A 16,156-nucleotide genomic window follows, 5' to 3' on the forward strand; every position below is an offset into this window, starting at 1 on the left:
GCAATACGGTCCGCATACGCAAAAACGCGCCCTGATAGTGGGCCCAGAGACGTAGCAAGCGTAGATCAGGGCAGTTCTGTGAGGTTTGCAAAATTTTAATGGCAAGTTTCAAATAACGTGAAAAGTAGTGGCATTCTTCCAAAATCGAAGAATTGTAATGGCAGTAATCCAAAAAACCCAAAAAAAAGGAAAGCGCTAATCAAGCGCTGGTTGCCCCGATCCTGGACGAAGAAAAAGAAAGCATGGATGGGTAGGTACAGGCGGGCGGGTAGGTGGAGTCGCGGTGGGAAAAAAAACAGTAGATTATGGCAGAAACAATTTTCTTGATGATGTTTTTGCCTCCCATCAATTTCTGTCAAACACCTGGTTCTTTCATGTGGGCCTTCAAGAGGAAATTTGTGAGAGAGATGGCTGGGTTAATGTAGGTGAGAAAGATGCTCAATTTTTTCATTTTTTATAGTATAGATAGACTATGATTGACAAGCAGAAGGGAAACAATTTTTTTTACGTACAACTGATTGAGGGGATGGCCATGCATTTTCTTTTCTTATTGTGTTGCTTATAGAAATATTTAATTAAGCGATTGAATGATTGAAGCGTAGATACTTTCCTTTAGATATGCTATAACTCATGTATATAAAGTGCCGTGGATGGCTCAAATGAAAGAACACAGAACATAACCCATCTCTAGAACAAGCACACCATTTTGGTTTATTGTACCAACAGAAAGCAGAATGAAATCCGTATTATCCAATTATTTTCCTCCACTTGGAGAATACTATAACACAGCTTCATGGTGCCGAGATTAGCACAGTAGCGGTGGTAGGATTTAATTGTTAGTTCGATGGAGGCGTGGAGCGAAGTTGTGACAGATGATAATACACCACACCATCTGAAGGGTACTTCGAAGAGAAAGCAATGTGGCGTTAAAAACCATAACAGGGTTATTACCAAATTACAACCAAACTTTTACAGACAGATGTGCAGAACCTTCACATGACCTAACTGGTTATAGTCACATCATCTGTGCAGTATCACCTAACAACAAATTATACACCCTAGCCTAAAATTGCCAAAGCTCATATTTGAGCTCGATCTTGCCCATCAATTCTCAATGAACCACAACAAGAAAAGTACAGGGGTATGAGAACAAATCAATTTTCCTAAAACGAGAAGAATTGGGCCATTCGTGGATCGTGCTTGTGTATCAAAAGGTGAGATTCAAACCAAGTCCTCTTGTGGTTTGACAAAGGCACAAAGCAGTGGTTGAGCTATATGTTTTTTTATATGCTGACTTCCTCCTGTTCCTCAGAAATACGCAAGTGTTGTGTATATTCATGGCTACAAATCATGGAAGAGGCGCCTAATTTGTTCAACAGTGGCAGGCATCAGCGTGACAGGGCACCTTTTATGCTGTAGCACAAGACAATGCCATATAAGCTGATGATGGACAGACAATGTTGCTGAAATATACTATATCTGTATCAGATATAGTAGAACCCACCTGAGAGACGGACTTGAATATGCAGCTGTAGCAAAATACAAAACCAGAAACAGAAAGAACAGAAGGGTTGGCGCGCTTCTGGCAGCACAGGGGGCAGAGCGTCTTGTCAGTTGGTAAGGGGATTCCATCTTTGGCAACCTAATGAAAATGTTGCAGACCCATTTGAAATTGTAATCATGAACTAAAGGTTTCGTTATTAACAGTTTAACACAAAATATGTGAACTACAGAGAAAACAACACAGTTCACATTTCAGAATACTTGCAAAATCATGGGTTGACTATGTCATAAGAAAATGCTGGCAGCAAGTGTAGAATAAATAGATATACCTTTGGAGTTGGTGGTGGAGGCGGCGGTGGGTATACAGTCGGAGCTGACATTCTTTCTTCAGCAGATTGGTACCACCACTCCATCATCTAAGGTAGGATTGCCAAAAGGAGAACGTTTAAGTACAGTTCTGTAGTTGAAATCATGCTTTTCATATGGAGATCTAACACAGGGATAGAACTAGTTCATGTAAACACGTAAGAAAGTCCGCAAACATCATCAGGTAAGGACTTTGATTTCTTAGACATTTCAATATCCAAGAGGTTTAAGGATGCCTTAAAGGAATTATTTTTCACATTACTTTCAGATTGAAGTATTTATAAAACAAATATCAAACATTCAAACTCAGCAGTCTGCCTGTAAGAAGATATTTAAAGTGAGGGAACATTAAAGATAGGTTCGCTACGACAGGAACTTGCAGAACAGACCTTGAAAAAGAAGACTGCAGCAATTAAACCTGTTTGTGCATAATCTAGAGTTGTATATAAACAACTAAGGAACACCCGCTGCACAGCCTGCAGAGGTCACACAAAAAGGTTCTTGTGATGAGTTATAGCTCAAAATTCACACGTAAAACCAATACAGCTACTGAGTACAGTCAGTCCTCTCCTACCTTCAACCATGGAGGACCACGAAGTCTCTCAAGTTCACGGTTTCTAATCCTTGATATCCTAGAAGATGAATCCATCTATTTATTCAGATGATAAAAGAGAAAATATATTAGGCACATTACCATATCAGGAAATGGAAAATGTAAATGTATTTGCCCACTGATTAGTGTTTCCAATGATTAAAAAAAGGTTTTGGTCGGAAACAAAAGTAATAAAAAAGGGTACCACGCATAGTTCTTAAGGCGGTAAGGCGAGTTGCGGCGTTCACCCACCTTCCGGACGCCTAGGCGAAGTCTAGGCGACGCCTAGGCGAGGCAAGGCGACGCCTTATGACTGTCCAGAAACAGCAGGAAGGATAGAAGAAAGAGGAAAAAGAAAAAGGAAAGAAGGGAAAGGAGAAGGAGACTTGCCTAGCCCACGAAGAGGCCCATAACTTACCCCTCCTTAGGCAGCCCAGGCCCAGGTAGCAATCACCCTCAACCCCTCTGCGCCCTCTTCTTCGCAGCAGCAGCGCCGCCGCTCTCTCTCGCATCTCTCTCGCAGCTCTTCCCGTCGCTCTTTCTCGCATCTCTCTCGCAGCAGCTGCGCCGCCGCTCCAATCTCTCGCCTTCCTCCAAGCATCTGCCTCTTCCCCCTCTTACCCGGCCCTTGGATGGGTCCCTGCTGCCACTCCCCTTCTGAATCGACCGCCGCCGCCGCCGCCGCCGCCGCCGCCGGTCCCCTTCCAAACCAGCCGCCGCCGCCGCTCACCAGAAGGAGGTCCGCACCTCTCTGCACTAGTCACCGCCGACCGAGCTGCCAAGAGATGGTGAGGCAGCCGCTTCTTGACCTGCTGCTCCCCTCTCGTTCTTCTCCTCTTCCTCCATTCATCCCTGGCTATTTCTCCTTGATTTTGGCAAGGCGGCGGCGGACGCCAAGACTTTTTTTCCGCCCGGACGACTAGGCGATGCCTAGGCGACGCCTTTAAAACCATGGTACCACGTGATATGAAAAACACATCGATAAATATGCCATAATTGCATTCTAAATATGCATCTGCATAATTAATAATAAATATGCCAATAAAAAGAAAGTGTGAAGCACAATACCAGCTCTTGTCCAGTAGCACGACAAACGTGAATCCCTAGCACATGCAGTGCTGGACTATAAAAAGCAGTGGCATCCAACAGATATAGCAGCTGGTATGCAAATGACAGACCTGCAAAACAAGGGTGCCATAAGTGAAACTGTACTGCCCACCTGATGAAGCAAACAAGCAGGCATTGCATTATTCTTTTGATTACATGAAACAAAAATGAAATTGGGTTATACTGGACAAATAGACCAAAAAGTACTATCAATGCAAAACTAAAATGACAAGATCACAAGACCAAGGATTATTCTCAGAAAAAAGAGTCAAGAAAGGATGATGCAAAGGAAATAAGGAGAATAGAGCTGATTGTGATTCTTTTCACTTGTGTTTTGTAACAATAATATGGAATAACCAATTCCTAGAAGCGAACAAAGACAGAACATGGTGTGGCGTGGCCGTGGAGGAGTGCGCAGGGGTGAGACTAACAACAGCTGAGATTGGGAAGAGGAACGGAAGGGATAACGCTTAGGAGGAGAACTGTCGCCGGCCCTAGGCGAGGACGCCCGGACCGAAGAACAGATGCCGCAGCCTGCAGTGATTCTATTCCTCAATAGTTCGCATCAGATTACAAGGGCTACCTTTATAACCCAGGTGCCTGTCTTTCCAAACTAACTAGAACTCTTACTATCCAAACTGATTACAATCCAAATCCTAACAAACCTTTCCTAAATAAATAAACTCTACCAATTTTAAGATGCAGCCGCAGCTGGCCTGTTCCGGGCCTGTTGTCGGCGCCTATATGTGCGCCCGACAAAAGAGTCCACAACAGAACATCACAAAATTACTTATAATTTGTACAGGATGAAGATTCATGGGAGTAGCTGGTAAACAAACCTTCATTAGTTGCATGAATCCATGGATAGCAAACACCTATGAGTGAGGCAAAATTTTTCTTAAAACGTGTCAAGTTTGATACTCCTCCAGTTGCAGGGTCATTCTGTGCTTGAGAAGTCTGCTCCTGATCTAATACAAAGCCGGCTTCATCAAACCTCACATCATCCTGACCCCAAAGAGTTGCCTGCAACCTGGCTTCCCTTTCTTTATTGTATATAGACTGCAACTTTGACTTAAAATATGGCAAAACAACCTACAATAAATCAGCAAAAGTTCAGCGTAAAGAGAAGAATTATTCCATAAGCAAAAACTTTCATCATTATATGAAGGAAAATTTTGGTACACGTTGCTTTATATCAATAGTTCAATGTACATAGTTATTTACTTACCTTAGACACAATTCAAGTTTTCGATGGTTGCATTTTGGGAATGGCACAATACATGGACTACTGAAATCAGAAACTAACATTTCCAAACAACAAAAAGATAAAACAGGAAGACATATTTTAATTTTTATTCATAAGGCAAGTTCTACTGAACAGTGATAGATGGACACGGATGTGGGTGTCCGATCCAGCAGATTTTTTTGGGACATACAAAAACTACATGGAATCTAACGTGAGCGAAGGGTGTCTGACTCAGCCACTCAGGAAAAAATTAGGACGGGCGAATAACACAGCTACTTAAGTGCATCCCAAATCCATTCATTTTTTTTTGAAAAAAAATTAAGTTAAGGACTAGGGTAGAATATATCTTGAAGCAGGACATGAACCAATTGTCAATAATATAATGCATAAAGGAATAAGGATATTATATATCCTTTCCTTATATCAGATGGGTACCACAGGAAGCAATTGCACCACATATATCACAACCAGATGCCAACAAACTAACAAGAAGATTGAAAACTGAAAACCATAACTGAAATCCGAAGTCAGCAATACAGTAACAGCATCAGGGCCATAAGTTAGGCTAAAGGCCTTCTCTGATATTCATACTACAGAACTAGTCAGTTGTTCATAGACAAATCAGCCCAATCTTAATAAGAAACTCTTGGTGCGAATCAGAATAGAAATATCTCATGAAGCCATGAGTCGAGAAACTCAAGTCATGGCAATGAATCTAGTTCATGTGCTTTTGCGAGTACCAAATTTGGCAATTTCTTTTATAGCGGTAGCTAAGCTGCAATTCGTAATTATGCTTCCCCTAGGAATGAAGAACAGAGCAGACAGAAAGCTGCAGTGTGTAAGTAAAATTTCCCGCATCCTACCAAGAAAACCACTGAGAGGATTTTCTGGCGCTTCCTTAGTGCAGAATCATAGACTTTGTCACTGGATTCTGTACCAGGGCTCTTTCTCTTCACTGAAACCTTAACAGGTCTCCTCCTGAGACCATATAATGACTCTGAAAAAGAACCATCTGAAAGAAAACAATTCAGAACAGTTAAAATAAATACAATTAAGATTTGATCTCTGGGATCAAGCTTACTAGTTGAGTTTGTCCATTTGACCAGTTTGGTAATATGTCACATACATAAGTAGATTAAAGTAAGTTAACAGAGCAGTCGGCAGTTAGGCCTAGCATTTGGTTTGGCAATAAGTTGGTCCAAGCATGGGCACTTCTGATTCTATTAACAAAATAAACCTGTAGGGCTGGATGGAACCGTTCCAATAACCTCAGGTGGTATGTAAACAATGAGACAGATATGGTGATAGTAATGCAAGTATAAACATAAAGAATGATGGTTTGCTCTACTAAAAATATTAGTATACTTCTGCATGAAATTCTTTTCCAATAGCTGCTGAGCTGCATCTCAGGGGGGTTCGCTGAAGAAAATAAGACACTCAGAATCAACATTGTAATGCATGCTCTATTAGTTTCCTGTATTCCAATTTCGTCCGTTACAAGTGTCCTAAGCAGATTAGTGTTTTCAAGCAGAAAGAGTCTTATGGTACAGCAACAACGAACCTGTTGTTCGTAGACTGTGAGACTCAAGGACACCCATTAACAAAGCAAAGAATTCATCTTCATAATCTAAAACTTTGTGTAGTAATGGCCTTCTTAGTGCAAAAACCTGCAAGTAAAAATAAGTTAACCCTAATCCACATAATTGGTGAAATAAACTTCTCCGAAATGCATGGACATCAGATTTGGAGGAGAGAATATCAATAAGGAACGATGAAAACTTTTTTGAGGGTACTTTTATGCTTCCCTAAGCAATGTTTGTATGCAACTTTGCACAATCAAACATAAAAAATGAGTTAACCATATGTTGTAGAATACTCATTTCATATAAACTGAAGTAGCTGGATAGTTTTGTAAAGAAGAAACTGTTGAAATATAATTATACACCTACCTATCAGTTGAGTGTAGTCGGTAACGAGGAAAAGTATAACATGTGCAGCAAGGAGACCTAAGTATATTGGCTTTCCCCAAAAAAGTAATAAACTGACTTTAAGATTAATGTATATATATAATGAAGCAATCAAAACTTTACTACAATAAGATACATGAAAACATGCATCGGTTTGCTAAGATACGGGAGCAATGCGCACTGGCAAATGTTCATATCCTATGTCTCGTTACACATATTTTTTATGTCACATTGTATGCAGGTTTTCTTGGGACAATATGTTGACCCTATATGTGATGGTTAAGTCTCCAAAAATTGCAACACACAAGTAGTCATCTACACTATCCATAGTTCTCCACAGCACACAGAAGTGCATAGCATCACCATGATAGCAGCCAGCTCAATGCCGCAGTCCCATTTTTGCAAATTTCTCTCACTCCCACAAATGCAAATGAATTCAGTCTGTGCCTGACGCCTAGCCAAAATGGGCTAACCTGTATAATCTGATCTCAAGCTCAGCTTTGCACTTGCAGTTACATCTAACAAACCAAACCTTCCTGAATTCTCTTTAAGCTAAATATGGCAGTACAACAAAAGCAGTGAGCAGAACCACACGCAGAAACAGCAAAAAAAAACCCAAGTTAAGATCACTTCAATGCGTCACTCCGCGCAGCACAATTCTAGCATCCATGAGACCATGACATCGGGGACACGAACGACAAACAACATGCCACGAAATCCCCCGAACCAAGCACGGAATCCCAGTGATCCGATCCAATCAGGGAAGAGCAAGTAAGGGCACGAGGCGGGAGGCGAGCGGTTTTACCCCGAGCGAGTAGGTGAGCGCGGCGCGGAGGCTGGCGGGAAGCTGCTGCGCGGCCGACATCTCGAAGAAGGTGGGCCGCGCGCCCTGCCCTCCCACCTGGAACAGCATCGCTGCTGCTGCCCCCGCCGCCCCGCGCCGCGCTCCGGGGCCGTGGGAGGGAGCTAGGGTTGGGGCCGCGGGCCCGAGCCTGGAGCTCGGCTGGCGCCGGACCTGCGGCGGCGGGCGCGGGCGCGGCCGCTGCCGGGCGCGGCGTTATCTGTTGGGAAGCGAAGCGACGGTTTAGTGTTGGCTCGCGCGTCCACGGCGGCGAGGGGAACTCACCAGGCAAGGCAAGGAGAGGGGGAAGGTGTGGCCGGGGCCCGGTGGTGTGCCGGAGATGGGTTGGGGTGGGGAGAGTGGGAGACGAGACGAGCTCGAGCGAGAAGAGGAGGAATCGCGACACGACGGATCGGGCCCTGGCGGGTTAAGAGGCGGTCCAGAAGGTATGGACTGTATGGGCCGAAAACACAACGGCGGTCTAGAAGCTGCTGCCTGGCCCACATGTTCGGAAGTATATGCCAGGTTAGATTAATAAAAATAAAAATAATCCTTCTAGTTGTAAGTTGAGACGTTGAGTGACTAAATTATATTTAATTGTACTTTTGAAGACGAAATCTGTGAAACAAAATAATATTTCAATGTACTTAGAGATTTTATAGCTAGAACATTTTCTTTATTGCGATAGAACTTTTTTTTGTGAAGGTGGAACGATAGTTCCATCTTTATAAAAAACTGTTCCACATTCACAATAAAATTGTTCTACTTCTCTGAAAAGATATTCTAATAAATTTTAGATATTCTCAAGTATGGTTCTGTTTGAAAATTATATTTAGTGGTACTTTTGAAGACGAAATCTGTGAAACAAAATAATATTTCAATGTACTTAGAGATTTTATAGCTAGAACATTTTCTTTATTGTGATAGAACTTTTTTTTGTGAAGGTGGAACGATAGTTCCATCTTTATAAAAAAACTATTCCGCATTCACAATAAAATTGTTCTACTTCTCTGAAAAAATATTCTAATAAATTTTAGATATTCTCAAGTTTTCTGTTTGAAAATTTTTATCATAAGAAATGTAATGGTAAAATTGTAATTTGATTAAGATACTTAGTTTCGTAAGTATGGAAATTATTTCATCGAATTGTCGTTTGCATGGAACCCGAAGCACATGTCAGCCCTACACTGAGCTACACTGGTAATCTGGTTATCTCCAAGCCGTCCTTCTGCAACATGTCGTTGCCAGTTGCATGTGGGGGTGGGGGTTCATCTTTTATTTGATTTTTCTGCACTCGTTTGCACTCACAAAGGAAAAGTCACGTTCCTCTCAGACAGCTGCCATGGTAAGTTGCTTGAAAGCTTATGAGAGACCGAAAGTAAACCACATAGGCAATTTCTATTGCCAGCTCCCGCTGCCGCTCACGCGTGTGCCGACGAGGGGTGGGAGGTGGGGAGAGTGGCCGGCGGAGAGGTCGGCGGCGGCGGTGGTGATGGTCGAGATGGTGAAGCTTAGAATTTTGGATTTTCGGAGCTCCAATGGCCACCATCTCTAGAGGAGGAGGTTGGTAGCAGTGGTCCAGCAATAGTGGGGGTTCAGCCTGCGGCAAAGGCGAGGCGACGCAAAGGGTGGGTTGGTAGTGGGCCGGTGGTGACGGGTGGTGGGCGGGCGGCGTGGCAGCAAGAGCAGCCGGTCGAGGTGGAGGAAAAAGGCGAGATGGAGGAAGAAAATTGGAGGACACATTTGCGACTACTACAAAATTCATTTTTCGAGGCAGTTGGAATGGGTTTTTCGAGGCGTGCAACCACAACTGCCTCGGACCCATCGTCGCAGTAAATGCCATATTTACCGAGGCGGTTTGGTGCCCGCCTCGGTAAATTGAACAAAAAAACAAAAAAAATCCATGGGCAAGCCCGGCGCCTGTCCACGGGCCTGCCAAGCCCATCGACGATGGAGCTGTTTGCACCGGTGCCGCCACGCTCATCTCCGACCTCGCCCCCGCCGGATCCGGGGAGGAGGAGGAGGAGGAGGAGGAGGAGGAAAGGGGAGGGCACCGGATCCGGCCTCCACACCGTCACGTCCCACCGCCACGCGCGCCGGATCCGGCCTCCCTGGCCGCGCCGCCGCTGCTTGCCAGCCAGATCCGGGAAGAAGGAGGAGGAGGAGGAGGAGAGGGGATGACGCCGGATCCGCCGCCGTCGGGGGCCCACGCGCACCACTACGCCGCGCCATGCCGCCGCCACTGCAGGCCTACCCCGTCGTGGGTCGCACACCGCGCCGCCGCTGCAGGCCTCCCGCCGCGGGTCGCGCTCCGCGCCGCCCCGCAGGCTCCGCGCCGCCGCTGCTGCAGGCCTCCGACTCCGTGGACTATGCCGCCCCGCGGGCTTCGCGCCGCCGCCGTCGAGGCTGGAGGCGGGCGTGGACGGAGAGAGAGGGGAGAGTGCACAGGGGAGAGGAGAATGCGGCAAAGGGAGAGAGGAGAGTGCAGGGGCGTCGGGTGGGGAGGGAGGGGAGTGAGAGTTAGGGTTAGTCTGTTAACCCTAACTAGGCTCTTACGGTTTCGTGTGGGCTTGGACCATTAATTGAGACGGACTTTTATAAGGAATTTGCCTCCGAAAATAGACTATTAATCGAGGCGGACCTTTATAAATCGTCTGCCTCGGTTAATAGATTTTGCGAGGCGGATTTCTATAACCACCTCGGTAAATAAAAAGTGACCGCCTCGGTTAATGCGGACCTTTAACCGAGGTGGTTATTTTTTCTGCCCGCCTTCGAATTCTTTTCAAAACGCCTCGGTTAATCAGTTTTTGTAGTAGTGTGCAATGGGATGAGTTCCAATCGCAAGCTGTGATAAATAGACCCTCACCTCGCATGCTGCTGTTTTTGTAGGATCGGATCGTCGGACCAACTGGCGTGCACTCACTTGCGTACGCCTATGGTGTTGTTTGTTTCCACATACTTAAATTTAGTCCCTGTCACATCAAAGAGAATTTTGCTATTTAAGAATATTAAATAAAATCTATTTATAATTTTTTTGACAGATAAGTGCTAATTAACGAGACAAATCCAATAAGCCTAATTAATCTATGATTTGCAACAGTAATGCTACAGTAACTATTCACTAATTATAGATTAATATACCTCATTAGATTCATCTCGCAGTTTAGCCCTAACGTTCTGCAATTGGTTTTATAATAAATTTTTTTAATACTTTTAAATATCTAGATCCTTTTTTATATGACATCCTTATGGTACTGTGTCCAGGCCATCCACTACGACGCGACGGGACAATCGATCCGGATAAAAATGCAAGGTCGAGCGGATTTCAGGCGGCATCCTTCCCGCCGTCGTCGTTCTATGTACAGTTGGAAAGAAAGATAACTACCGACCGGTCGGCCAACGAGAGGAGCAAGCAAATTCAAATGACAAGTGTAATAATATAATCCCAAGGTGTGAAGGGAAACCAAATTCAAATGAGAAGCACCAGCTAGCCAGTGTGGAAGCAAAATCTCACAGTTGCGCCGGCTTGAAAGGATCGAAGAACGAACATTCTGCATGCTTGACTGATGGTAGATTTACATTAGCTAACTTTATTTACAAAGAATTAAGAAGCGAGCCATTTAGAGTAACCGGGCGAGGCAGCTAGCTAATGACCGCCCGGAATTAATCACTGAGCGAGTTACGCCGAATCATCGGAAGCGGTGGCCGCCGGAGCAGCCGAGGCCGTCGTCGAAGTTCTGGGAGTAGCTCTGCAGGTCGTACCCGAACTTCACCGCCGGCCGCCTGCTGGGCCACCCCGCGCTTCTCCTCCATGTGGACCAGATCAGCCTCGACAGCAGCTGCTTCGCCGCCGCCGACGACCGGCCGCCGGTGTACGCGCCCACCAGAGACGCCGCCATCCTCGCTGGATCGCCCACGATCGTTTTTGATCCAACTCTTACAGCTAATAATTAGGCAGCAGGACGCTAGCTCTTGACTGCTTTCTCTGTGAAGTCTCTCTGCAGCTGTGCAGGCTTTCTGGATCGAGTCCTGCCGCTGCTTTTATAGGCTCGATCGAGTGTTCGACCGATCAATCGGATAGGGTTCCTGGCGACGTCGCCGATCGGGCCCACCGGCACGCACGCAGTGAGTCACCCACGCACAACGGCGTAAAAGGCGGCGGCAGCATTCACCACTAGCATGCATTAATTCTCGACGACTCGATCCGAATGGTCGATCCGCCAGCAGAAACAGCGCTGGACATGGCATGTCACAGACCGGTCGGCCGGGCCGGGATGCGATGGCATGCCCGTGACAGATCGATCTCGATCGCAGCTAGTGTCGCAGCTTGCAGGTTATTGCAGTGACGATGAGCCGATGCATGCAGAAGCAATTCAGCCAGCGACTAATGCCAGGCCAGAACTGAATCCGTCGTGTTCTGCACCTGAAGGCACGAATTAAAGGGGCACGTACGGCGGCTAGCTATCTACATGGAGAAACTGAATCCACGTTCCACAAATACACGTCTACGTACGTACGTTTCGCACAAAGCGTGTTAAGCCTTTGGAACATGCATTGGCCGTCGTCTTGGGTATGTTTTCAGGGAAATTAATAAACATGGTCTTTGGATATTTTTTCAAATATAGAAAGATATATGATGCTGCCCAGTCATCATGCGTAGGATCACATGGGAGGAGCAGAGAGAAAGTTCAATTTCATCTAACTACCCCTACAACGATCCCGGCAAAGTGCCGTCAGAAAAGAGAATAAAGGAAGCGCACTAATGACAAAAGCAAAATCTCTAGCTGATGAAAGAGCTGCTACTTGCATGGACTGATGGTGGTGGTGGTGGGGTCATCAGCAGACCAGATGATCGACAGATCACACGAAAAGGACGGTCGTTTGGTGGTGGCAGTATGGCGATCGAGGTCGGCGTACAAACCATCCGAGTCATCATGGTCCAAGGATGACGGGCCACTTCGGCTTTTGAGCATGGGTTACATTCCGCTAATGGCGCCCCCTTTTGCTCGACTTAAGATCAGCAGCGTCTGGATCGCGTCTTCGTCTCGGAGGATTGGGCTCTGGCCTTCCCAAACCATGAGCTATCAGCACTTGCCTCTGAATGTTCAGACCATACTCCACTACTACTCAAAACTGACTGCTCACTTTCGTGATGTTTGCGCTTCCGCTTTGAGAATTTTTGGCCCAAATGTGAGGGGTATTTGCATGTCGTGGAGGAAACTTGGAAAGCACCCTTGCCATGGCCGGCTTCCAATATCGATGCATTTCGTTGTTTGGACTACAAATTAAGGAACACGGCCAAAATGCTGAAGAGTTGGAGCGCTAAGCAGGTAGGCGCGGTTCGCCTGCAGTTGGCAATCGCGAAGGAGATTGTTTCCATACTTGATGCAGCGCAAGACATCAGAACTTTGGCGTCGCATGAGCTTGCTTTGCGGTGGAAAGCTAAGCTTTGTTCCCTGGGCCTTGCGTCGCTACAAAGAACCTTGGTCAGACAGCGCGCGCGGATCACTTACCTGGCCGAGGGGGACGCCAACACAAAGTTCTTCGACCTACAAGCTTGTCACAGGAACCGGAAAGGTCATATTCCTAAACTGAAAACTGGAGATCCCGTGCTATTTAGAGATGAGGAGATGGCCAAAGCGGTTTTTGAGCACTTTGACTCCATGTTGGGTACTCCAGGGCAACAACATAATCTAATCAATTTTGAGAAACTGGGATTGCCTTCTCTGCAAGGGCATTTATTTGATCATTGCTTTAGCGAGGAAGAGGTTTGACAAGCAATCAAAGATATGCCTACTGACAGAGCGCCTGGACCTGACGGTTTCACGGGCTTATTCTACAAAACGGCGTGGCCGGTAATTAAAGAGGACATCATGCGCGCCTTTCAAGCAATCTGGTCGCTTGATGGTAGGAGCTTCTACTTGGTGAATCAGGCTTATATGATTCTTTTGCGAAAGAAAAAGGATGCTTCCTCTATCAGTGACTATAGACCAATCAGCTTGATACACAGTTTTGCTAAGCTGCTTACCAAGGTGCTAGCTCGCCGGCTCGCGCCACACATGAATGGTCTTGTCAAATATAATCAGAGTGCATTCATTCAGACCAGGCTCATCCATGAGAACTATAAAGCAGTTCAGCTCTCAGCTAAACTGCTACATCGCAGCAAAATACCTTCGGCTCTCATTAAGATTGATATTGCTAAAGCATTTGACAGTCAATTGGCGATTCCTTCTCAGCCTGCTTCAACATCTTGGTTTCTCTAGGCATTGGATTGACTGGATATCTCTGATCTTATACACTGCCAGCACAAAGATTATTTTGAATGGGACACCAGGAAGAAGAATTTGTCATGCCAGAGGCTTGCGTCAAGGAGACCCGTTATCCCCACTATTGTTCGTTTTGGTGATGGAAGCCTTGTTACATCCTAAGATCACCGACAGGGCTTTCTTGTATGCAGACGATGTTGTGATCTTCTTCATGCCGGACCAGCAGGATCTGACTCTCACAAGAGGAATTCTGGAAATCTTTGCGGGTGGGTCTGGCCTCAAGACAAACGCGGCCAAATGTATGGTTTCACCAATACAGTGCAATTTGGAGGCAACAGTCTCACTCCTCACCCACTTCCCTGGCAAGATTGATCCTTTTCCCATCCACTACCTTGGCATCCCACTAGGATTGAGGAAGTTGAGTAAGGCGGCGCTTCAGCCGTTGATTGATAAGGTCGCCAGTAGGCTACCTGCTTGGAAGGCCAATCTACTGAACCGCGCAAGGAGAACTGTACTCATCAAAAGCACACTATCGGCCATTCCTACCCACACGGCACTCGCTGTTAGCCTATCTCCTTGGGCCATCAAGTGCATTGATGCTATCAGGCGTGCTATTTTGTGGAAAGGCGCTCATTCAGCCATCGGGGGACATTGTCTCCTTGCCTGGCCAAAGGTTTGTCGCCCTCCGGAACCGGGGGGTTTAGGCATCACCGACCTGCAGCACTTTGGTGACGCTTTGCGTATGCGGTGGTTATGGCTCAAAAGAACAGAAGGTTCTCGTCCCTGGCACTCTCTGCCCGATGAACGGGACTCCGTGGTCGATGCCATGTTTCATGCCTACACTTATATGGAATTAGGCGACGGTCGTAAGGCATTATTCTGGGAGGATCAGTGGTTACAAGGAAAATCGATTGCTGAGATTGCCCCATGTCTTTATGCATTGGTGGGATCCTAGGTAAAGAAGGTGAGAACTATTGATCAAGCACTTATTGGGGACAGTTGGACCAGGGATATCGCTGGGGCACTAACAATACAAGTTATTCTGGACTACTTGCTCATTTGGGACATGACACGGGGCGTCCAACTCTCTGATGATAGAGCAGACCGTCTGTGCTGGAAATGGACTGCAGACAAGACCTTCTCCACAGCCTCAGCTTATCAAGCATTCTTCATTGGGCAGCACCTTGTGGAGGGTGCGGGGTTACTTCGCAAAGCGCGTGCATCACCCAAATGTAAATTCTTCATATGGCTGGTGCTGCACGACAGGTGTTGGACGGCTGCCCGGAGGAGGAGGCACGGGCTGCAGGATGATGATTCTTGCGCCCTCTGCGAACAATCACAAGAGACCATCGATCACTTGCTAATTAATTGCCCATTCTCCAGAGATCTCTGGTTCAACTTTGCAAGTTGGGTTGGGAGTCCATTTCTCCCTCTGCTCACAAGCTTGGGCTGGCCGCTTGGTGGACCGTTGTTAGAAAAAGTATTCATAAAGAGAACCGGCGGTGCTTCGACTCGGTGGTAATCCTGGTTTCTTGGATGTTGTGGAAGGACAGAAATAATAGAACTTTTGAGCGCATTGTAAGATCAGTTTTAGAACTGCTAGGGTGGGTGGTCGAGGAGATTGTAGCCTGGTATCTTGCAGGGTTCCGTTGGCTTGAACCTGTGGTGTCGGCTCTAGGTAGAAGCTCGGGTCGCACATTATCTTTTGTGTAATCGTGTATAGCTGTGATTTAGGTTGGTTTTCTTTCTCTGAAACCAACTTGTAGGTTGTAATTTGCTTCTCTTCCTCTTAATGAAAAACATGCTCAAGCACGGTCGCGAAAAAAAAATCAGCAGCGTTACTTAGCCTCCCTATAAGGAGCAATTTTGCATGATTTCATACAAACATTTTTTTTGTTTGAAATCCTCAGTTTCAAAATTGCACACATATAGGATTTTTGTCTATTTTCCACCTCCACTTTGTGTTGGGATGAGTCTAGAGGCCGCCTTAGTACGAGTAGAATGCAACAAAGGAAAAACATGAGGATCTAGTACACTAACCGAAACTTTGAGGTTTTACAATAGACGAGAGAAGATGCAAAAGGCCACTGCATCTTGTCAGTTCAGCCGGATCTCGTATCGATCACGTCAAATACATTAGGTTCAGTTGATGACTTTCGCGCTTAATTTTGCAGGTGAGCTGATAATGATATAGTGCCCGGCGGCCATCTAATAATTTCAGTGACTTCCTCTGATCTCCCGATCAAAAATCTTAAGAAGGCGCGGATA

At 46.0% G+C, this 16,156-nt stretch overlaps 1 protein-coding gene across 1 annotated transcript; it reads right to left on the minus strand.

Moving 5' to 3' along the window:
* Positions 1-903: 903 nt before the first annotated feature.
* On the minus strand, positions 904-8,022 carry LOC120650830 (peroxisome biogenesis protein 12). Its single transcript, XM_039928116.1, has 10 exons — positions 7,587-8,022; positions 6,376-6,481; positions 5,678-5,826; positions 4,408-4,660; positions 3,530-3,639; positions 2,444-2,518; positions 2,259-2,345; positions 1,833-1,919; positions 1,505-1,642; positions 904-1,413 (listed from the first exon to the last, which is right to left on the minus strand). Exons 1-10 carry the CDS (start codon positions 7,692-7,694, stop codon positions 1,342-1,344), a joined length of 1,185 nt encoding a protein of 394 aa, XP_039784050.1. The 5' UTR covers positions 7,695-8,022; the 3' UTR covers positions 904-1,341.
* Between the last annotated feature and the right edge of the window lie 8,134 nt (positions 8,023-16,156).

The sequence above is a fragment of the Panicum virgatum genome, chromosome 9K (assembly GCF_016808335.1).
Source record: "Panicum virgatum strain AP13 chromosome 9K, P.virgatum_v5, whole genome shotgun sequence".
Taxonomy (NCBI): Eukaryota; Viridiplantae; Streptophyta; class Magnoliopsida; order Poales; family Poaceae; genus Panicum; species Panicum virgatum.

What these genes read in the sequence shown, in the direction of transcription:
- LOC120650830 (XM_039928116.1), bottom strand. Translation starts at nt 7,694, where the DNA reads ATGCTGTTCCAGGTGGGAGGGCAGGGCGCGCGGCCCACCTTCTTCGAG. An exon ending in TCCTCTCAGTGGTTTTCTTG is followed by an intron (nt 4,661 to 5,677) that starts GTAGGATGCGGG and finishes GATTTATTGTAG; the next exon opens with GTTGTTTTGCCATATTTTAA. An exon ending in GTGGTCCTCCATGGTTGAAG is followed by an intron (nt 2,346 to 2,443) that starts GTAGGAGAGGAC and finishes TGACCTCTGCAG; the next exon opens with GCTGTGCAGCGGGTGTTCCT.